The 23,904-nt window shown below is 46.0% G+C and overlaps 1 protein-coding gene across 1 annotated transcript in view; it reads left to right on the top strand.

The window, feature by feature from the left end:
- LOC120035911 (ezrin-like) overlaps positions 1-21,403 on the top strand; it is a 36,653-nt gene extending 15,250 nt beyond the window's left edge. Inside the window, exons 6-14 of the mRNA XM_038982378.1 lie at positions 2,038-2,121; positions 5,822-5,968; positions 6,920-7,016; positions 7,455-7,618; positions 11,739-11,869; positions 17,396-17,556; positions 19,449-19,541; positions 19,743-19,991; positions 21,134-21,403. Coding sequence (XP_038838306.1) covers positions 2,038-2,121; positions 5,822-5,968; positions 6,920-7,016; positions 7,455-7,618; positions 11,739-11,869; positions 17,396-17,556; positions 19,449-19,541; positions 19,743-19,991; positions 21,134-21,298 — 1,291 coding nt within the window. The 3' untranslated portion in view covers positions 21,299-21,403. The remainder of the gene's footprint in view (positions 1-2,037; positions 2,122-5,821; positions 5,969-6,919; positions 7,017-7,454; positions 7,619-11,738; positions 11,870-17,395; positions 17,557-19,448; positions 19,542-19,742; positions 19,992-21,133) is intronic.
- The last annotated feature ends 2,501 nt before the right edge of the window (positions 21,404-23,904 follow it).

The following is a 23,904-nucleotide window of genomic DNA, read 5'->3' as shown; positions in this document are numbered from 1 at the left end:
CAAATTTAAGAAATCATGTGACTAAACTAAATAAAAATAAACTATACTATGAAACAAAGATGAATGATATAAAGAATGATAGTAAAAAGCTTTGGAGCACCTTCAATGACATTTGGGGGAAAAAAGGCAAACTCATTCAATGAATCAGATGGCTCATTCATCACAAAACCCACTGATATTGCCAACTACTTTAATGATTTTTTTCATTGACTTCATCACTACTTGTTTTCCCGAGGCCACTCCTGTGTTGTCTTGGCTGTGTGCTTAGGGACGTTTTCCTATTGGAAGGTGAACCTTCGCCCCAGTGTGAGGTCCTGAGCGCTCTGGAACAGGTTTTCATCAAGGATTTCTCTGTACTTTGCTCCGTTCATCTTTCCCTCGATCCTGACTAGTCTCCCAGTCCCTGCCGCTGAAAAACATCCCCACAGCATGATGCTGCCACCACCATGCTTCACCGTAGGGATGGTGCCAGGTTTCCTCCAGACGTGACGCTTTGCATTCAGGCCAAAGAGTTCAATCTTGGTTTCATCAGACCAGAGAATCTTGTTTCTCATGGTCAGAGTCCTTTAGGTGCCTTTTGGCAAACTCCAAGCGGGCTGTCATGTGCCTTTTACTGAGGAGTGGCTTCCGTCTGGCCACTCTAAAATGAAGGCTTGATTGGTGGGGTACTGTAGAGTTGGTTGTTCTTCTGGAAGGTTCTGCCATCTCCACAGAGGAACTCTAGAGCTCTGTCAGAGTGACAATCGGGTTCTTGGTCACCTCCCTGACCAAGGCCGTTCTCCCACGATTGCTCAGTTTGGCCGGGCGGCCAGCTCTAGGACTAGTCTCGGTGGTTCCAAATTTCTTCCATTTAAGAATGATGGAGGCCACTGTGTTCTTTGACCTTCAATGCTGCAGAAATGTTTTGTTAGCCTTCCCTAGATCTCTGTTTCAACCCAATCCTATCTCGGATCTCTACGGACATTTCCTTTGACCTCATGGCTTGGTTTTTTTCTCTGACATGCACTGTCAACTGTGGGACCTTATATAGACAGGTGTGTGCCTTTACAAATCATGTCCAATCAATTGAAGTTACTAAAGGTGGACTCCAATCAAATAGAAACATCTCAAGGATGATCATTGGAAACAGGATGCACCTGAGCTCAATTTCTCATAGCAAAGTGTCTGAATACTTATGGAAATAAGGCATATATAATACATTACCCAAAATTTCTAAAAGCCTGTCTTCACTTTGTAATTATGGGGTGTTGTGATGTCATTATGGGGTATTGTGATGTCATTATGGAGTATTGTGATGTCATTTTGGGGTAGCGTGATGTCATTATGGGGTAGCGTGATGTCATTATGGGGTATTGTGACGTCATTATGGGGTATTGCGACGTCATTATGGGGTATTGTGACGTCATTATGGGGTATTGTGATGTCATTATGGGGTATTGTGATGTCATTATGGGATATTGTGACGTCATTATGGGGTATTGTGATGTCATTATGGGGTATTGTGATGTCATTATGGGGTATTGTGATGTCATCATGGCATATTGTGATGTCATTATGGGATATTGTGACATCATTATGGGGTATTGTGATGTCGTTATGGGGTATTGTGACGTCATTATGGGGTATTGTGACGTCAGTATGGGGTATTGTGACGTCATTATGGGGTATTGTGATGTCATTATGGGGTATTGTGACGTCATTATGGGGTATTGTGACGTCATTATGGGGTATTGTGATGTCATTATGGGATTTTGTGATGTCATTATGGGGTTTTGTGATGTCATTATGGGGTTTTGTGATGTCATTATGGGGTTTTGTGATGTCATTATGGGGCTTTGTGTAGATTGATGAGGATCTTTTTTTATTCATTTAAAAAATGTGGAAAAAGTCAAAGGGTCTGAATAGTTTCCGAAGGCACTGTGTGTGTGTTAGTGTGTCTTTCAGAGGTGATAAACAGAAGACACATTTCCTGACTAAAAAGAAAATGGACCAATAAAGTCACTCTTCTCCTCTGTCTTCTCCTTCTTCTTCTCTCAGAGTGCTGGATCAACACAAGCTGTCTAAAGAACAGTGGGAGCAGCGGATCCAGACCTGGCACGAGGAACACAGAGCTATGCTCAAGTGAGTGTATATATATACACACAAACTAGTGAAATAGTGTTCTACTGTATAGGTGTATATGTCCTAGAAGCATATAGATGTTGAGTACTGTATGTACTGCTAACCTCTACAGCTAGGATTCAGACCTTTTCCACCAATTACAGTTAGGATTCATGCCTTTTCCACTAATCACAGTTAGGATTCAGGCCTTTTCTACCAATCACAGTTAGGATTCAGACCTTTCCACCAATTACAGTTAGGATTCAGACCTTTTCCACCAATCACAGTTAGGATTCAGACCTTTTCCACTAATCACAGTTAGGATTCAGACCTTTTCCACCAATTACAGTTAGGATTCAGACCTTTTCCACCAATTACAGTTAGGATTCAGGCCTTTTCCACCAATCACAGTTAGGATTCAGGCCTTTTACACCAATTACAGTTAGGATTCAGACCTTTTACACCAATTACAGTTAGGATTCAGGCCTTTTCCACCAATCACAGTTAGGATTCAGACCTTTTCCACCAATTACAGTTAGGATTCAGGCCTTTTCCACCAATCACAGTTAGGATTCAGACCTTTTCCACCAATCACAGTTAGGATTCAGGCCTTTTACACCAATTACAGTTAGGATTCAGACCTTTTCCACCAATCACAGTTAGGATTCATGCCTTTTACACCAATTACAGTTAGGATTCAGACCTTTTCCACCAATTACAGTTAGGATTCATGCCTTTTCCACCAATCACAGTTAGGATTCAGACCTTTTCCACCAATTACAGTTAGGATTCAGACCTTTTCCACCAATTACAGTTAGGATTCATGCCTTTTCCACCAATCACAGTTAGGATTCAGGCCTTTTACACCAATTACAGTTAGGATTCAGACCTTTTCCACCAATCACAGTTAGGATTCATGCCTTTTCCACCAATCACAGTTAGGATTCAGGCCTTTTCCACCAATCACAGTTAGGATTCAGACCTTTTCCACCAATTACAGTTAGGATTCATGCCTTTTCCACCAATCACAGTTAGGATTCAGACCTTTTACACCAATTACAGTTAGGATTCATGCCTTTTCCACCAATCACAGTTAGGATTCAGACCTTTTCCACCAATTACAGTTAGGATTCAGGCCTTTTCCACCAATCACAGTTAGGATTCAGACCTTTTCCACCAATTACAGTTAGGATTCAGACCTTTTCCACCAATTACAGTTAGGATTCAAACCTTTTCCACCAATCACAGTTATGATTCAGACCTTTTCCACCAATTACAGTTAGGATTCATGCCTTTTCCACCAGTCACAGTTAGGATTCAGGCCTTTTCCACCAATCACAGTTAGGATTCAGACCTTTTCCACCAATTACAGTTAGGATTCAGACCTTTTCCACCAATTACAGTTAGGATTCAGACCTTTTCCACCAATCACAGTTAGGATTCATGCCTTTTCCACCAATTACAGTTAGGATTCATGCCTTTTCCACCAATCACAGTTAGGATTCAGACCTTTTCCACCAATCACAGTTATGATTCAGACCTTTTCCACCAATTACAGTTAGGATTCAGGCCTTTTCCACCAATCACAGTTAGGATTCAGACCTTTTCCACCAATTACAGTTAGGATTCAGACCTTTTCCACCAATTTCAGTTAGGATTCAGACCTTTTCCACCAATCACAGTTAGGATTCAGACCTTTTCCACCAATTACAGTTAGGATTCAGACCTTTTCCACCAATCACAGTTAGGATTCAGACCTTTTCCACCAATCACAGTTAGGATTCAGACCTTTTCCACCAATCACAGTTAGGATTCAGACCTTTTCCACCAATCACAGTTAGGATTCAGACCTTTTCCACCAATCACAGTTAGGATTCAGACCTTTTCAACCAATCACAGTTAGGATTCAGACCTTTTCCACCAATCACAGTTAGGATTCAGACCTTTTCCACCAATCACAGTTAGGATTCAGGCCTTTTCCACCAATCAAAGTTAGGATTCAGACCTTTTCCACCAATCACAGTTAGGATTCATGCCTTTTCCACCATTACAGTTAGGATTCAGGCCTTTTCCACCAATCACAGTTAGGATTCAGACCTTTTCCACCAATCACAGTTAGGATTCAGGCCTTTTACACCAATTACAGTTATGATTCAGACCTTTTCCACCAATCACAGTTAGGATTCATGCCTTTTACACCAATTACTGTTAGGATTCAGACCTTTTCCACCAATCACAGTTAGGATTCAGACCTTTTCCACCAATTACAGTTAGGATTCAGACCTTTTCCACCAATCACAGTTAGGATTCAGGCCTTTTCCACCAATCACAGTTAGGATTCAGACCTTTTCCACCAATCACAGTTAGGATTCAGACCTTTTCAACCAATCACAGTTAGGATTCAGACCTTTTCCACCAATCACAGTTAGGATTCAGACCTTTTCCACCAATCACAGTTAGGATTCAGGCCTTTTCCACCAATCAAAGTTAGGATTCAGACCTTTTCCACCAATCACAGTTAGGATTCATGCCTTTTCCACCATTACAGTTAGGATTCAGGCCTTTTCCACCAATCACAGTTAGGATTCAGACCTTTTCCACCAATCACAGTTAGGATTCATGCCTTTTCCACCAATCACAGTTATGATTCAGACCTTTTCCACCAATCACAGTTAGGATTCAGGCCTTTTACACCAATTACAGTTATGATTCAGACCTTTTCCACCAATCACAGTTAGGATTCATGCCTTTTACACCAATCACAGTTAGGATTCAGACCTTTTACCCCAATCACAGTTAGGATTCAGACCTTTTCCACCAATTACAGTTAGGATTCAGACCTTTTCCACCAATCACAGTTAGGATTCAGACCTTTTCCACCAATCACAGTTAGGATTCAGGCCTTTTCCACCAATCACAGTTAGGATTCAGACCTTTTCCACCAATCACAGTTAGGATTCAGGCCTTTTCCACCAATCACAGTTAGGATTCAGACCTTTTCCACCAATTACAGTTAGGATTCATGCCTTTTCCACCAATTACAGTTAGGATTCAGGCCTTTTCCACCATTACAGTTAGGATTCAGACCTTTTCCACCAATTACAGTTAGGATTCAGGCCTTTTCCACCAATTACAGTTAGGATTCAGACCTTTTCCACCAATCACAGTTAGGATTCAGACCTTTTCCACCAATCACAGTTAGGATTCAGACTTTTTCCACCAATTACAGTTAGGATTCAGACCTTTTCCACCAATCACAGTTAGGATTCAGACCTTTTCCACCAATCACAGTTAGGATTCAGACCTTTTCCACCAATTACAGCTAGGATTCAGGCCTTTTCCACCAATCACAGTTAGGATTCAGACCTTTTCCACCATTACAGCTAGGATTCAGACCTTTTCCACCAATCACAGCTAGGATTCAGGCCTTTTCCACCAATCACAGTTAGGATTCAGACCTTTTCCACCAATCACAGCTGGGATTCAGGCCTTTTCCACCATTACAGCTAGGATTCAGACCTTTTCCACCAATCACAGCTAGGATTCAGGCCTTTTCCACCAATCACAGTTAGGATTCAGACCTTTTCCACCAATTACAGTTAGGATTCAGGCCTTTTCTACCAATTACAGTTAGGATTCAGGCCTTTTCTACCAATTACAGTTAGGATTCAGACCTTTTCCACCAATCACAGTTAGGATTCCATTGATGCTTTGTGAACAGGGAGGATGCTATGCTGGAGTATCTAAAGATCGCCCAGGACTTGGAGATGTATGGAGTCAACTTCTTTGACATTAAGAACAGGAAGGGGACAGAGCTGTGGCTGGGGGTAGATGCCCTGGGACTCAACATCTACGAGAAAGACGACAGGTAAACATCTGACTGAATAACTGACTACCTCTACCTCTACTATACCTCTACCTCTACCTCTACTCTACCTCTACTCTACCTCTACCTCTACCTCTACCTCTACTCCACCTCTACTCTACCTCTACCTCTACTTCTACTCTACCTCTACCTACCTCTACTATACCTCTACTCTACCTCTACCTCTACTCTACTATACCTCTACTCTACTATACCTCACCTCTACCTCTACTATACCTCTACTCTACCTCTACCTCTACCTCTACCTCTACTATACCTCTACCTCTACCTCTACCTCTACCTCTACTATACCTCTACCTCTACCTCTACCTCTACTATACCTCTACCTCTACCTCTACCTCTACCTCTACTATACCTCTACCCTACCTCTACCTCTACCCTACCTCTACCTCTACCTCTACCTCTACTGTACCTCTACCTCTACTTCTACTCCACCTCTACCTCTACTCTACCTCTACGCCTGATAACTGTACTCTACTTATACTCTACCTCTACCTCTACTATACCTCTACCTCTACCTCTACCTCTACTATACCTCTACCCTACCTCTACCTCTACCCTACCTCTACCTCTACCTCTACCTCTACCTCTACTGTACCTCTACCTCTACTTCTACTCCACCTCTACCTCTACTCTACCTCTACGCCTGATAACTGTACTCTACTTATACTCTACCTCTACCTCTACTTCTACTCCACCTCTACCTCTACTCTACCTCTACTCTTCGCCTGCTAACTGTCAGTCCCTAGCCTACTGTCAGCTAACGTCAAACATGACCGGCAGGTTGTCGATGTTACGGTGGAGGTCGTTACCCTAGTTCTCCTAGAGTCCTCTAAACAGTATTGATTACATCATGATATGAGTAGTACTTAAAGGAGTCACACAACGTTTTGTTTGCGCTTGTTGTTAACTGACGTTTGTTCTCTCTTCCAGGCTGACTCCAAAGATCGGGTTTCCCTGGAGTGAAATTAGGAACATTTCATTCAATGATAAAAAGTTCATCATCAAGCCCATTGATAAGAAAGCTCCCGTGAGTCCTCTAGTAGAATATTCTGTTCATGTCAGTCAAGTTACTGCTGTAAGCCTCAGGTCTTGTTCAGTACACCACTTCAGAGACCGAGAGAGTATAAACAAGTGTCTGTGTGTGTGTGTGAGAGAGAGCGAGAGAGAGAGAGAGAGAGAGAGAGATTGAGAGCTATTGAGATTGAGAGCGATTAAGATTGAGAGAGCGATTGAGATTGAGAGCGATTAAGATTGAGAGAGCATGAGAGAGCGATTGAAAGCGATTGAGATTGAGAGAGCAATTGAGATTGATTGAGATTGAGAGAGAGCGATTGAGATTGAGACCGATTGAGATTGAGAGTGATTGAGATTGAGAGCGATTGAGAGTGATTGAGATTGAGAGCGATTGAGATTGAGAGCGATTGAGATTGAGAGCGGTTTAATAAAACCCAACTGATATTCTCAGGATTTTGTGTTCTACGCCCCTCGGCCGGACATGAATAAGCGTATCCTGGCTCTGTGCATGGGGAACCATGAGCTATACATGAAACGCAGGAAGCCGGACAACATCGAGGTGCAGCAGATGAAGACTAAGGCCAGGGAGGAGAAACACCAGAAACAGATGGAAAGGTGAGAGACAGGACCACACCTTCACCTGTATAGACCTGTACACAGGACCACACCTTCACCTGTACAGACCTGTACACAGGACCACACCTTCACCTGTACACAGGACCACACCTTCACCTGTACACAGGACCACACCTTCACCTGTATACAGGACCACACCTTCACCTGTACACAGGACCACACCTTCACCTGTACACAGGACCACACCTTCACCTGTACACAGGACCACACCTTCACCTGTACACAGGACCACACCTTCACCTGTACACAGGACCACACCTTCACCTGTATAGACCTGTACACAGGACCACATCTTCACCTGTACACAGGACCACACCTTCACCTGTTCACCTGTACACAGGACCACACCTTCACCTGTATACAGGACCACACCTTCACCTGTATAGACCTGTACACAGGACCACACCTTCACCTGTACACAGGACCACACCTTCACCTGTTCACCTGTACACAGGACCACACCTTCACCTGTATACAGGACCACACCTTCACCTGTATAGACCTGTACACAGGACCACAAATCTTTGCTCATTTATAAAAAATAAAACATTTTATATCACATTTACATAAGTATTCAGATCCTTTACTCAGTACTTTGTTGAAGCACCTTTGGCAGTGATTACAGCCTTGAGTCTTCTTGGGTATGACGCTACAAGCTTGGCACACCTGTATTTGGGGAGTTCCTCCCATTCTTCTCTGCAGATCCTCTCAAGCTCTGTCAGCACTGCTATTTTCAGGTCTCTCCAGAGATGTTAGATCGGTTTGGCATTCAGGCCAAAGAGTTCAATCTTGGTTTCATCAGACCAGAGACTCTTGTTTCTCATGGTCTGAGAGTCTTTAGGTGCCATTTTGGCAAACTCCAAGTGGGCTGTCATGTGCCTTTTTACAGAGTAGTGTCTTCCATCTGGCCACTCTACCATAAAGGCCTGATTGGTGGAGTGCTGCAGAGATAGTTGTTTGCTCTGACAGCTTGGTTTTTGCTCTGACATGCACTGTCAACTGTGGGACCTTATATAGACAGGTATGTGCCTTTCCGAATCATGTCCAATCAATTGAATTTACCACAGGTGGATTCCAATCAAGTTGTAGAAACATCTTAAGAGATGATCAATGGAAACAGGATGCACCTGAGCTCAATTTCGAGTCTCATAGCAAAGGGTCTGAATACTGAATACAAAAATTTGGGGTCACTTAGAAATGTCCTTGTTTTTGAAAGAGAAGCACCTTTTTTGTCCATTAAAATAACATCAAATTGATCTGAAATACAGTGTAGACATTGTTAATTTTGTAAATGACTATTGTAGCTGGAAACGGCAGATTTTTTATGGAATATCTACATAAGCGTACAGAGGCCCATTATCAGCAACCGTCACTCCTGTGTCCCAATGGCACGTTGTGTTAGCTAATCCAAGTTGATCATTTTAAAAGGCTAATTGATCATTAGAAAACACTTTAACAATTATGTTAGCACAGCTGAAAACTGTTGTCCTGATTAAAGAGGCAATAAAACTGTCCTTCTTTAGACTAGTTGAGTATCTGGAGCATCAGCATTTGTGGGTTCGATTACAGGATCAAAATGGCCAGAAACAAAGAACTTTCTTCTGAAACTCATCAGTCTATTCTTGTTCTGAGAAATGAAGGCTATTCCATGTGAGAAATTTCCAAGGAACTGAAGATCTCGTACAACTCTGTGTACTACTCCCTTCACAGAACAGCGCAAACTGGCTCTAACCAGAATATAAAGAGGAGTGGGAGGCCACGGTGCACAACTGAGCAAGAGGACAAGTACATTAGAGTGTCTAGTTTGAGAAACAGACGCCTCACAAGTCCTCAACTGGCAGCTTCATTAAATAGTACCCTCAAAACACCAGTCTCCACGTCAACAGTGAGGTGACTCCAGGATGCTGGCCTTCTAGGCAGAGTTCCTCTGTCCAGTGTCTGTGTTCTTTTGCCCATCTTAATCTTTTCTTTTTCTTTGCAACTCTGCCTAGAAGGCCAGCATCCCGGAGTCACCTCTTCACTGTTGACGTTGAGACTGGTGTTTTGCGGGTACTATTTAATGAAGCTGCTAGTTGAGGACTTGTGAGGTGTCTGCTTCTCAAACTAGACACTAATGTACTTGTCCTCTTGCTCAGTTGTGCTCTTGCTCAGTCCTCTTGCTCGGGGCCTCCCACTCTCTTTCTATTCTGGTTAGAGACAGATTGTGCTGTTCTGTGAAGGGAGTAGTACACAGCGTTGTACGAGATCTTCATTTCTTGGTAATTTCCTGCATGGAATAGCCTTCTTTTCTCAGAACTAGAATAGACTGATGAGTTTCAGAAGAAAGGTCTTTGTTTCTGGTCATTTTGAGCTTGTAATCGAACCCACAAATGCTGATGCTCCAGATACTCAACTAGTCTTAAAGAAGGCCAGTTTTATTGCTTCTTTAATCAGAACAACAGTTTTCAGCTGTGCTAACATAATTGCAAAAGGGTTTTCTAATGATCAATTAGACTTTTAAAATGATCAACTTGGATTAGCTAACACAACGTGCCATTGGAACACAGGAGTGATGGTTGCTGATAATGGGCCTCTGTATGCCTATGTAGATATTCCATTAAAAATCAGCTGTTTCCAGCTACAATAGTCATTTACAACATTAACAATGTCTTCACTGTACTTCTGATCAATTTGATATTATTTTAATGGACAGAAAATGTGCTTTTCTTTGAAAAACACAGACATTTCTAAGTGACCCCAAACTTTTGAACAGTACTGTATGTAAATAAGGTATCTGTTGTTTTGTTTTTTATACATTTGCAAAAATGTCTAAAAACCTGTTTTCGCTTCGTCATTATGGGTTATTGTGCGCAGATTCACAAAGAAAACATTATTAAATCAATTTAAGAATAAGTCTGTAACGTAACAAAATGTGGAAAAAGTCAAGAAGGGGTCTGAATACTTTCCAAAGGCTCTGTAGGTCACTGTTATTTAATGTAGAGTGTTTACTACCTCATGGACCCTGTGGAATCCACAGCTCAGTCTATGAATTTCAGAGTGGTTACATTTCTTCAGCTCCATCACTCAGCTTTATAGCAAACCTTTATGTAACAGCTTTATATAAAAGCTTTACAGCAAACAAGCAAAAAAGTGTTGCAAGTTTTATTATCCAACGTAGCTAGTGGCGTTCACTGTATAATTGTGTTTATGATGCTTGTGAACTGCTGGCTGTGTGTCTTCAGTCTCTCATAAGTTACAATCCCTGCTCCTGTACCTGTACCCCACCTTCACCCTCCACCTTCACCCTACTGTACCTCACCTTCACCCTCCTGTACCCTATCTTCACCCTACTGTACCTCACCTTCACCCTACTGTACGTCATCTTCACCCTCCTGTACCTGTACCCCACCTTCACCCTCCAACTTCACCCTCCACCTTCACCCTACTGTACCTCACCTTCACCCTCCTGTACCCTACCTTCACCCTACTGTACGTCATCTTCACCCTCCTGTACCTGTACCCCACCTTCACCCTCCTGTACCCAACTTCACCCTCCAACTTCACCCTACTGTACCTCACCTTCACCCTCCTGTACCCTACCTTCACCCTCCACCTTCACCCTCCTGTACCCTACCTTCACCCTCCACCTTCACCTTCCTGTACCCCACCTTCACCCTCCACTTTCACCCTCCTGTACCTCACCTTCACCCTCCACTTTCACCCTCCTGTACCCCACCTTCACCCTCCTGTACCCCACCTTCACCCTCTACCTTCACCTTACTGTACCTCACCTTCACCCTCCTGTACTCTACCTTCACCCTCCACCTTCACCCTACTGTACCCCACCTTCACCCTCCACCTTCACCCTACTGTACCCCACCTTCACCCTACTGTACCCCACCTCCCCCCTTCTGTACCCAACCTTCACCCTTCTGTACCCCATCTTCACCCTCCTGTACCCCACCATCACCCTCCTGTACCCCCTCCTTCACCATCCTGTACTCCACCTTCACCTTATCTGTGAACTGCTGTCTGTACTGTGTGTCTTCCATGTCTCAGGAGTCGAACCAGACGAAGATATACCAATATAAAGAGTCACAATCCCTACTCCTGTTTTCAGGGCCCAGCTGGAGAATGAGAAGAAGAAACGGGAGGCCATGGAGAAAGAGAAGGATCAGATGGAGAGAGAGAAGCAGGACTTGATGCTGAGGCTGTACCAGTTTGAGGAGACAACCAAGAAGGCAGAGAGAGGTAAGGACATGTAATATGGGTAAGGAAGGCAGGGTGCACCACAGACTTCCAGACAGATTTCCAGACAGACTTCCATCCTTCATAATCTAATCATTCATAGGAAGGCAGGGTGCACCACAGACTTCCAGACAGATTTCCAGACAGACTTCCATCCTTCATTGTCTAATCATTCATAGGAAGACAGGGTGTGCCAGAGACTCCCTTCCTTCATTGTCTAATCATTCATAGACTTTATTGTCTGTAGAGATACTGCCATCAAATGTTGACTTGCTTCCCTTCAGACTCGGGTTGCGTCCCAATGGTATCTCCTTTCTCCTGAAGTGTACACTCGTTCACTACTTCCCAATAATATAAAATCATTGGATTGGTGGAGGCATAGACCGGTGGGAGGTTCCACCATATCTCTTAGCCAAATATCAAATCAGAGGGGAAGGGAACACTTTGGGATAAGTTAGAGAGACAATAGCCTTGCTCTTTATCAGGCTGAGTGAAGTTGAAACTGGTGTATTATCCAGTCAGATCTTTGATTACAGAGGAATAATCAAGATAACCTTTGAACTAGGAGCATAGCTTGCCTTGACCCCCTACACTTCCCCTGGGTAAAGTGAATAGATATTATTCACTATATAATCCCAGTGGGGATTGAACCTGCAACCCTGGTGTTGCTAGTGTCACTCTTTTACCAACTGAGCCACACAAGACCTCCTGTACCCCACTTTCACCCTCCTGTACCCCACCTTCACCCTCCTGTACCCCACCTACACCATCCTGTACCCCACCTTCACCCTCCTGTACCCCACCTTCACCCTCCTGTACCCCACCTTCACCCTCCTGTACCCCACCTTCACCCTCCTGTACCCCACCTTCACCCTCCTCTACCTCACCTTCACCCTCCTGTACCTCACCTTCACCCTCCTGTACCCCACCTTCACCCTCCTGTACCTCACCTTCACCCTCCTGTACCCCACCTTCACCCTCCTCTACCCCACCTTCACCCTCCTGTACCCCACCTTCACCCTCCTGTACCCCACCTTCACCCTCCTGTACCCCACCTTCACCGTCCTGAACCCCACCTACACCCTCCTGTACCCCACCTTCACCCTCCTGTACCCCACCTTCACCCTCCTGTACCCCACCTTCACCCTCCTGTACCTCACCTTCACCCTCTACCTCACCTTCACCCTCCTGTACCCCACCTTCACCCTCCTGTACCCCACCTTCACCCTCCTCTACCTCACCTTCACCCTCCTGTACCCCACCTTCACCCTCCTGTACCCCACCTACACCCTCCTGTACCCCACCTTCACCCTCCTGTACCCCACCTTCACCCTCCTCTACCTCACCTTCACCCTCCTGTACCCCACCTTCACCCTCCTCTACCTCACCTTCACCCTCCTGTACCCCACCTTCACCCTCCTGTACCCCACCTTCACCCTCCTGTACCCCACCTTCACCCTCCTGTACCCCACCTTCACCCTCCTGTACCCCACTTTCACCCTCCTGTACCCCACCTTCACCCTCCTGTACCCCACCTACACCCTCCTGTACCCCACCTTCACCCTCCTGTACCCCACCTACACCCTCCTGTACCCCACCTTCACCCTCCTGTACCCCACCTTCACCCTCCTGTACCCCACCTTCACCCTCCTGTACCCCACCTTCACCCTCCTCTACCTCACCTTCACCCTCCTGTACCCCACCTTCACCCTCCTGTACCTCACCTTCACCCTCCTGTACCCCACCTTCACCCTCCTCTACCCCACCTTCACCCTCCTGTACCCCACCTTCGCCCTCCTGTACCCCACCTACACCCTCCTGTACCCCACCTTCACCCTCCTGTACCCCACCTTCACCCTCCTCTACCTCACCTTCACCCTCCTGTACCCCACCTACACCTTCCTGTACCCCACCTTCACCCTCCTGTACCCCACCTTCACCCTCCTGTACCTCACCTTCACCCTCCTGTACCTCACCTTCACCCTCCTGTACCCCACCTTCACCCTCCTCTACCCCACCTTCACCCTCCTGTACCCCACCTTCGCCCTCCTGTACCCCACCTACACCCTCCTGTACCCCACCTTCACCCTCCTGTACCCCATCTTCACCCTCCTCTACCTCACCTTCACCCTCCTGTACCCCACCTACACCCTCCTGTACCCCACCTTCACCCTCCTGTACCCCACCTTCACCCTCCTGTACCCCACCTTCACCCTCCTGTACCCCACCTTCACCCTCCTCTACCTCACCTTCACCCTCCTGTACCCCACCTTCACCCTCCTGTACCCCACCTTCACCCTCCTGTACCCCACCTTCGCCCTCCTGTACCCCACCTTCACCCTCCTGTACCCCACCTTCACCCTCCTGTATCCTTCAGAGTCTAATCATTCATAATTCATGAATATATATACAGTTGAAGTCGGAAGTTCACATACACCTTAGCCAAATAAATTTAAACTCCGTTTTTCACAATTCCTGACATTTAATCCGAGTAAAGATTCCCTGTCTTAGGTCAGTTAGGATCACCACTTAATTTTAAGAATGTGAAATGTCAGAATAATAGTAGAGAGAATGATTTATTTCAGCTTTTATTTCTTTCATCACATTCCCAGTGGGTCAGAAGTTTACATACACTCAATTAGTATTCGGTAGCATTGCCTTTAAATTGATTAACTTGGGTCAAACGTGTCGGATAGCCTTCCACAAGCTTCCCACAATAAGTTGGGTGAATTTTGGCCCATTCCTCCTGACAGAGATGGTGTAACTGAGTCAGGTTTGTAGGCCTCCTTCCTCGCACACACTTTTTCAGTTCTGCCCTCAACATTTATACAGGATTGAGGTCAGGGCTTTGTGATGGCCACTCCAATACCTTGACTTTGTTGTCCTTAAGCCATTTTGCCACAACTTTGGAAGTATGCTTGGGGTCATTGTCCATTTGGAATACCCATTTGCGACCAAGCTTTAACTTCCTGACTGATGTCTTGAGATGTTGCTTCAATATATCCACATCATTTTCCTCCCTCATTATGCCATCTATTTTGTGAAGTGCACCAGTCCCTCCTGCAGCAAAGCACCCCCACAACATGATGATGCCACCCCTATGCTTCGCGGTTGGGATGGTGTTCTTCGGCTTGCAAGCCTCCCCCTTTTTACTCCAAACATAACGATGGTCATTATGGCCAAACAGTTCTATTTTTGTTTCATCAGAACAGAGGACATTTCTCCAAAAAGTATGATATTTGTCCCCATGTGTAGTTGCAAACCGTAGTTTGGCTTTTTTATGGCGGTTTTGGAGCAGTGGCTTCTTCCTTGCTGAGCGGCCTTTCAGGTTATGTCGATATAGGACTTGTTTTACTGTGGATATAGATACTTTTGTACCTGTTTCCTCCAGCATCTTCACATGGTCCTTTGCTGTTGTTCTGGGATTGATTTCCGCTTTTCGCACCAAAGTGTGTTCATCTCTAGGAGACAGAACGCGTCTCCTTCCTGAGCGGTATGACGGCTGCGTGGTCCCATGGTGTTTATACTTGCGTACTATTGTTTGTACAGATGAACGTGGTACCTTCAGGCGTTTGGAAATTGCTCCCAAGAATGAACCAGACTTGTGGATGTCTACAATGTTTTTTGTATGTCTTGTCTGATTTTCTTTGATTTTCCCATGATGTCAAGCAAAGAGGCACTGAGTTTGAAGGTAGGCCTTGAAATACATCCACAGGTACACCTCCAATTGACTCAAATTATGTCAATTAGCCTATCAGAAGCTTCTAAAGCCATGACATAATTTTCTGGAATATTCCAAGCTGTTTAAAAGGCACGGTCAACTCAGTGTAAAGCGCAAATCAATCCCAGAACAACAGCAAAGGACCTTGTGAAGATGCTGGAGGAAACAGGTACCAAAAGTATCTTCTGACTCACTGGAATTGCGATACAGTGAAATAATCTGTCAGGAAACAATTGTTGGAAAAATGAAAAAAGTGTCATGCACAAAGTAGATGTCCTAACCGACTTGCCAAAACTATAGTTTGTTAACAAGAAATGTGTGGAGTGGTTGAAAAAAGAGTTTTAATGACTCCAACCTAAGTGTATGTAAACTTCCGACTTCAACTGTACACTGAACAAAAATATAAAACGCACCATGTAAAGTGTTGGTCCCATGTTTCATGAGCTGAAATAAAAGATCCCAGAAATGTTCCAGAAGCACAAAAAGCTTATTTCTCAAAAATGTTTTGTGCACAAATTTGTTTACATCCCTGTTAGTGAGCATTTCTCCTTTGCCGAGATAAATCCATCCACCTGACAGATGTGTCACGACTTCCGCCGAAGTCGGCTCCTCTCCTTGTTCGGGTGGCGTCCGGCGGTCCACGTCACCGGCTTTCTAGCCATCGCCGCTCCATTTTTCATGTATCCATTTGTTTTGTCTTGTTCCCTGCACACCTGGTACGCACACGCCTGACAAGATGCGGCATATCAAAAAGCTGATTAAACAGCATGATCCTTACACAGGTGCACCTTGTGCTGGGTACAATAAAAGGCCACTCTAACATATGCAGTTGTGTCACACAACACAATGCCACAGATGTCTCAAGTTTTGAGGGAACGTACAATTGGCATGCGACTGCAGGAATGTCCACCAGAGCTGTTGCCAAAATGTTTTATGTTAATTTCTCTACCATAAGCCACCTCCAATGTCGTTTTAGAGAATTTGGCATTATGTCCAACAACGGCAGACAATGTGTATGGCATCATGTGTGCGAGCAGTTTGCTGATATCAATGTTTGTGAACAGAGTGCCCCATGGTGGTGATGGGGTTATGGTATGGGCAGGCATAAACTATGGACAATGAACACAATTGCATTTTATCGATGTCAATTTGAATGCACAGAGATACCGTGACGAGATCTTGAGGCCCATTGTCGTGCCATTCATCCGCCGCCATCACCTCATGTTTCAGCATAATGCACAGCCTCATGTCACAAGGATCTGTACACAATTCCTGGAAGCTGAAAATGTCCCAGTTCTTCCATGGCCTGCATACTCACCAGACATGTCACCTATTGAGCATGTTTGGGATGCTCTGGATCGACGTGTACGACATCGTGTTCCAGTTCCCGCCAATATCCAGCATCTTCACACAGCCATTGAAGAGGAGTGGGACAACATTCCACAGGCCACAATCAACAGCCTGATCAACTCTATGTGAAGGAGATGTGTCGAGCTGCATGAGGCAAATGGTGGTCACACCAGATACTGGCTGGTTTTCTGATCCACGTCCCTACCTTTTGTTTTGAAGGTATCTGTGACTATCAGATGCATATCTGTATTGCCAGTCATGTGAAATCCATAGATTAGGGCCTAATTTATTTATTTCAATTGACTGATTTCTTTATATTCTTTATAACTGTAATTCAGTAAAATCTTTGAAATTGTTGCATGTTACGTTTATATTTTTGTTCAGTATATATGAATATATGTATATATATATTTACAGTATGTACTTGAATATAATGTCTGTCTGTCTGTCTGAAACAGAACTGCAGGAGCAGCTGGAGAGAGCTATCCGTCTGGAAGAGGAGAGGAGGAGGGTGGAGGAGGATGCAGCCAGGCTGGAGGCTGAGAGACAGGTTGCTCTCCTGGCCAAAGAGGAGCTGGCCAGGCAGGCCGTGATTCAGCTAGAGAGCCAGGAACAGCTGGTGAGTACACTGGGATGAATCAGGAACAGCTGGTGAGGACACTGGGATGAGTCAGGAACAGCTGGTGAGGACACTGGGATGAGTCAGGAACAGCTGGTGAGGACACTGGGAACATCTGGTGAGGACACTGGGATGAGTCAGGAACAGCTGGTGAGGACACTGGGATGAGTCAGGAACAGCTGGTGAGGACACTGGGATGAGTAAGGAACAGCTGGTGAGGACACTGGGATGAGTCAGGAACAGCAGGTGAGGACACTGGGATGAGTCAGGAACAGCTGGTGAGGACACTGGGATGAGTCAGGAACAGCTGGTGAGGACACTAGGATGGGTCAGGAACAGCTGGTGAGGACACTGGGATGAGTCAGGAACAGCAGGTGAGGACACTGGGATGAGTCAGGAACAGCTGGTGAGGACACTGGGATGAGTCAGGAACAGCTGGTGAGGACACTGGGATGAGTCAGGAACAGCTGGTGAGGACACTGGGATGAGTCAGGAACAGCTGGTGAGGACACTGGGATGAGTCAGGAACAGCTGGTGAGGACACTGGGATGAGTCAGGAACAGCTGGTGAGAACACTGGGATGAGTCAGGAACAGCTGGTGAGGACATTGGGATGAGTCAGGAACAGCTGGTGAGAACACTGGGATGAGTCAGGAACAGCTGGTGAGGACATTGGGATGAGTCAGGAGAACTTCTGTATAAATGATTGATGTTCTGGTCTTTATGTAAATTAGGGCTGGGAGTCGATTCCCAAAGTAATTTATTCCCGGTTCCTTGAGAGTACACATACAAACATCAAGGACATCACCCTGCCCCGACTCACCTGTTCTCAGCCTTCTTCTCCCTCTTCTTCTTCTTCGACTCTCTAGGCTGCAGAGCTGGCAGAATAGATTTTATAATGTCCTATGTTTTTCCCCCAACACCACTTTCTATCAATTTGAATAGCAGACCCTGATGCCAAATTGAGTCTAAAGCTTTTTTGAAATCAACAAAGCATGTGAAGACTTTGCATTTTGGTTTTGGTTTGTTTGTTTGTCAGTTAGAGTGTGCAGGGTGAATACGTGGTCTGTTGTACGGTAATTTGGTAAAAAGCCAATTTGACATTTGCTCAGTACATTGTGTTCATTGAGGAAATGTACGAGTCTGCTGTTAATGATAATGCAGAGGGTTTTCCCAAGGTTGCTGTTGACGCATATCCCACGGTAGTTACTTGGGTCAAATTTGTCTCCACTTTTGTTGATTGGGGTGATCAGTCCTTGGTTCCAAATATTGGGGAAGATGCCAGAGCTGAGGATGATGTTAAAGAGTTTTAGTATAGCCAATTGAAATTTGTGGTCCGTATATTTTATCATTTCATTTAGTATATCATCAACACCACATACCTTATTGGGTTGGAGGGTTTGTATTTTGTCCTGTAGTTCATTCAATGTTATTGGAGAATCCAGAGGGTTCTGGTCGTCTTTAATAGTTGATTCTAAGATTTGTATTTGATCATGTATATGTTTTTGCTGTTTGTTCTTTGTTATAGGGCCAAAGAGATTGGACAAGTGGTTTACCCATACATCTGTTTTAGATAGATAACTCTTCATGTTGTTGTTTGTTTGGTGTTTTCCAATTTTCCCAGAAGTGGTTAGTCTATGGATTCTTCAATCACATTGAGCTGATTTCTGACATGCTGTTCCTTCTTTTTCCGTAGTGTATTTCTGTATTGTTTTAGTGATTCACCATAGTGAAGGCGTAGACTCAGATTTTCTGGGTCTCTATGTTTTTGGTTGGACAGGTTTCTAAAAAAAAAATCTTAGGTTTTTGCATTCTTCATCAAACCATTTGTCATTGTTGTTAAGGTGGTGCAAAACACTGGTAAGATCTGACACCTTCTCTCTCTCTCACTAGACTGCAGAGCTGGCAGAGTACACTGCTAAGATCGCCCTGTTGGAGGAGGCCAAGAGGATCCAGGAGGAAGAGGCCGAAACATGGCAGAGCAGGGTGAGTCTCCTTCCCTTGGGCACCTTCAGCATGACCTCATACACCTCATCTCTGAGGGATCAACTGAATGTGAAAGCCAAACCATAGCGATCCTAGCCAGCCGCTGTTGATGCAAAAAGGGCTTTATGAATCAATTTGATTGATTGATTGATTGAATTATTGATAGATTTGAACATTTTCTCTCTCTCTCTCTCCTGCCAGGCTAAGGAGGTGCAGGAGGATCTTCTGAAGACTAGGGAGGAGCTTCACCTGGTAATGGCCGCCCCCGCTGCCATCCCGGCCCCTCCCTCACCTGACAGCAGCCACAGCAGCCACAGCGACCAGGAGGAAAGCGAGGAGAACAGCACGTACAGCGCTGAGCTGCAGCAGCAGGACATCAACGACCACCGGGAGGAGGAGGAGCGTGTCACCGAGGCCGAGAAGAACAAACGTATTCAGGCACAACTAATGGTGAGTCTCAGTTCCAACTGTGGCCCTGTGGGCTGGGGGGCCCTGTGGGCTGTGGTCTCTGGGGCCCTGTGGGCTGTGGTCTCTGGGGCCCTGTGGCCTGTGGTCTCTGGGGCCCTGTGGGCTGTGGTCTCTGGGGCCCTGTGAGCTGTGGTCTCTGGGGCCCTGTGGGCTGTGGTCTCTGGGGCCCTGTGGGTTGTGGTCTCTGGGGACCCTGTGAGCTGTGGTCTCTGGGGCCCTGTGGGCTGTTGTCTCTGGGGCCCTGTGGGCTGTGGTCTCTGGGGCCCTGTGGGCTGTGGTCTCTGGGGCCCTGTGGGCTGTGGTCTCTGGGGGCCCTGTGAGCTGTGGTCTCTGGAGCCCTGTGGGCTGTGGTCTCTGGGGCCCTGTGGGCTGTGGTCTCTGGGGGCCCTGTGGGCTGTGGTCTCTGGGGGCCCTGTGGGCTGTGGTCTCTGGGGGCCCTGTGGGCTGTGGTCTCTGGGGGCCCTGTGGGCTGTGGTCTCTGGGGCCCTGTGGTCTCTGGGGCCCTGTGAGCTGTGGTCTCTGGGGCCCTGTGGGCTGTGGTCTCTGGGGGGCTGTGGTCTCTGGGGCCCTGTGGGCTGTGGTCTCTGGGGCCCTGTGGTCTCTGGGGCCCTGTGGGCTGTGGTCTCTGGGGCCCTGTGGTCTCTGGGGCCCTGTGGGCTGTGGTCTCTGGGGCCCTGTGAGCTGTGGTCTCTGGGGCCCTGTGGGCTGTGGTCTCTGGGGCGCTGTGGTCTCTGGGGCCCTGTGGGCTGTGGTCTCTGGGGGGCTGTGGTCTCTGGGGCCCTGTGGGTTGTGGTCTCTGGGGCCCTGTGAGCTGTGGTCTCTGGGGGGCTGTGGTCTCTGGGGCCCTGTGGGCTGTGGTCTCTGGGGCCCTGTGGTCTCTGGGGCCCTGTGGGCTGTGGTCTCTGGTGTGCTGTGGTCTCTGGGGCCCTGTGGGCTGTGGTCTCTGGGGCCCTGTGAGCTGTGGTCTCTGGGGCCCTGTGGGCTGTGGTCTCTGGGGCCCTGTGGGCTGTGGTCTCTGGGGCCCTGTGGGCTGTAGTCATTATTTGTGTACGAGCTAAGAGAATATAAACTTTTAAAAGTGAGATTTTTTACTGGGCAGTTACTTTAACCCTTTCTGTCTGCAGTCCCTGAGTGCTGACCTGGCCGAGACCAGAGACGACACCATGAAGACTCAGAACGACCTGCTACACACGGAGAACGTCCGCGCTGGCCGGGACAAGTACAAGACCCTGCGGCAGATCCGTATGGGCAACACCAAACAGAGAGTGGACGAGTTTGAATCCTTGTAGACCACAGAGAGAGAGAGAGAGAGAGAGATAGAGAGAGAGATAGATGGAGAGAGAGAGAGAGAGAGAGAGAGCGAGAGAGAGCGAGAGAGATGGAGTAAGTGAGAGATGGAGAGAGAGAGAGACAGAGATGGAGAGATGGAGAGAGAGAGAGATAGAGACAGAGAGAGAGAGAGAGAAAGAGAGAGAGAGAGAGAGAGCGAGAGAGAGAGAGAGAGAGAGAGAGAGAGAGAGAGATGGAGAGAGAATGGTCTTGGAGAAAACTTTTTAAAAAGAAAACGTACTTTGTTGGTCCGTAGGAAGCTTTGGTAGAAGTAATACCGCTCACTGTTTAGCCAGTACCTAAATCTCTCCAACTCCTACAGTAATCTCATTGAGAAAAGGCACAGCATCACACTGACTGAGAGATCAAGTTTATAACATTAGCAAAACGATAACATAGAACATTTTAGATCAGAGATAGTGTTGCCCTTCTTTTTTTTTTTTTATAAAAAATAACTGATCATGAAACAACTCTGATAAGAAAGAATTCTTATTAAAGAGCAAATGACTGTTTCCTCATTTTATGACACGTGGTTTTGTCTCTTCAATAGATATAGCTGGGAGGGGAAAAAGAGCAAGTTGTTTTCTATGATCATTATTTCCACATGATTTAATGATACACCATACTGTTAACATGCGTGTGTGTGTGTGTGTGTGTGTGTGTGTGTGTGTGTGTGTGTGTGTGTGTGTGTGTGTGTGTGTGTGTGTGTGTGTGTGTGTGTGTGTGTGTGTGTGTGTGTGTGTGTGTCTGTGTCTGTGTGTGTGTGTGTGTGTGTGTGTGTGTGTCTGTGTGTGTGTGTGGTTAAAATGAACTTTATATTGCCATATTTTTCAAACTATGGTAGCTTCCTAAGTAGTCAGTGTCTTCACAGACCCTGACTCTATCTATACATACCAAAATAAGAATGATTGAATGCACGTTATAAATATATTGATTACCAATCATATGTGATTACACAATGACTTAAGTAAATAAATGACTCAGTAGGTTGTATTGATCAGAGGGGGTGCTGTGTATCACTCCTTCCTAGTGCACTCCTTTCACCAGGGCCCACCCTATCCCCTTTCTAGTGCACTCCTTTCACCAGAACCCACCCTATCCCCTTTATAGTGCACTCCTTTCACCAGGGCCCACCCTATCCCCTTTATAGTGCACTCCTTTCACCAGAACCCACCCTATCCCCTTCCTAGTGCACTCCTTTCACCAGGGCCCACCCTATCCCCTTTCTAGTGCACTCCTTTCACCAGAACCCACCCTATCCCCTTTCTAGTGCACTCCTTTCACCAGAACCCACCCTATCCCCTTTCTAGTGCACTCCTTTCACCAGGGCCCACCCTATCCCCTTTCTAGTGCACTCCTTTCACTAGGGCCCACCCTATCCCCTTCCTAGTGCACTCCTTTCACCAGGGCCCACCCTATCCCCTTTATAGTGCACTCCTTTCACCAGAACCCACCCTATTCCCTTTCTAGTGCACTCCTTTCACCAGAACCCACCCTATCCCCTTTCTAGTGCACTCCTTTCACCAGGGCCCACCCTATCCCCTTTCTAGTGCACTCCTTTCACCAGAACCCACCCTATCCCCTTTCTAGTGCACTCCTTTCACCAGAACCCACCCTATCCCCTTTCTAGTGCACTCCTTTCACCAGGGCCCACCCTATCCCCTTTCTAGTGCACTCCTTTCACCAGGGCCCACCCTATCCCCTTTCTAGTGCACTCCTTTCACCAGGGCCCACCCTATCCCCTTTATAGTGCACTCCTTTCACCAGAACCCACCCTATCCCCTTTCTAGTGCACTCATTTCACCAGGGCCCACCCTATCCCCTTTATAGTGCACTCCTTTCACCAGAACCCACCCTATCCCCTTGCTAGTGCACTCCTTTCACTAGGGCCCACCCTATCCCCTTTCTAGTGCACTCCTTTCACCAGAACCCACCCTATCCCCTTTATAGTGCACTCCTTTCACCAGAACCCGATCACTACATAGGGAATAGGGGTAGTATTATTTATTTAATTTGGTCCATTAAACAACAGCAGCATTTTGTCTGGGTTGCAGCTGTATATTGAAGAGAACCAATTGACTATAAAGATTGTACTGATAATGATTTATGATATCTTATGCCTGTCATGTGCTTATGCCTGTAATGATCGGAAGACGATCATTATCTTGGCCTCACACTGTTCAATTAAAAAACATCAATCAAGTTTGTTTGATTTCTTCATGTTTTGTTATTGAGGTAGAGCCTATTAATGAACTGAACAAACTGTTTGTTATTGAGGTAGAGCCTATTAATGAACTGGACATCCTGTTTGTTATTGAGGTAGAGCCTATTAATGAACTGGACATCCTGTTTGTTATTGAGGTAGAGCCTATTAATGAACTAGACAACATGTTTTGTTATTGAGGTAGAGCCTATTAATGAACTAGACAACATGTTTTGTTATTGAGGTAGAGCCTATTAATGAACTGGACATCCTGTTTGTTATTGAGGTAGAGCCTATTAATGAACTAGACAACATGTTTGTTATTGAGGTAGAGCCTATTAATGAATTGGACATCCTGTTTGT

This window comes from Salvelinus namaycush, unplaced genomic scaffold (genome assembly GCF_016432855.1).
Source record: "Salvelinus namaycush isolate Seneca unplaced genomic scaffold, SaNama_1.0 Scaffold115, whole genome shotgun sequence".
In the NCBI taxonomy this organism is placed as follows: Eukaryota; Metazoa; Chordata; class Actinopteri; order Salmoniformes; family Salmonidae; genus Salvelinus; species Salvelinus namaycush.
This window is presented reverse-complemented; position numbering and strand designations above follow the sequence as displayed.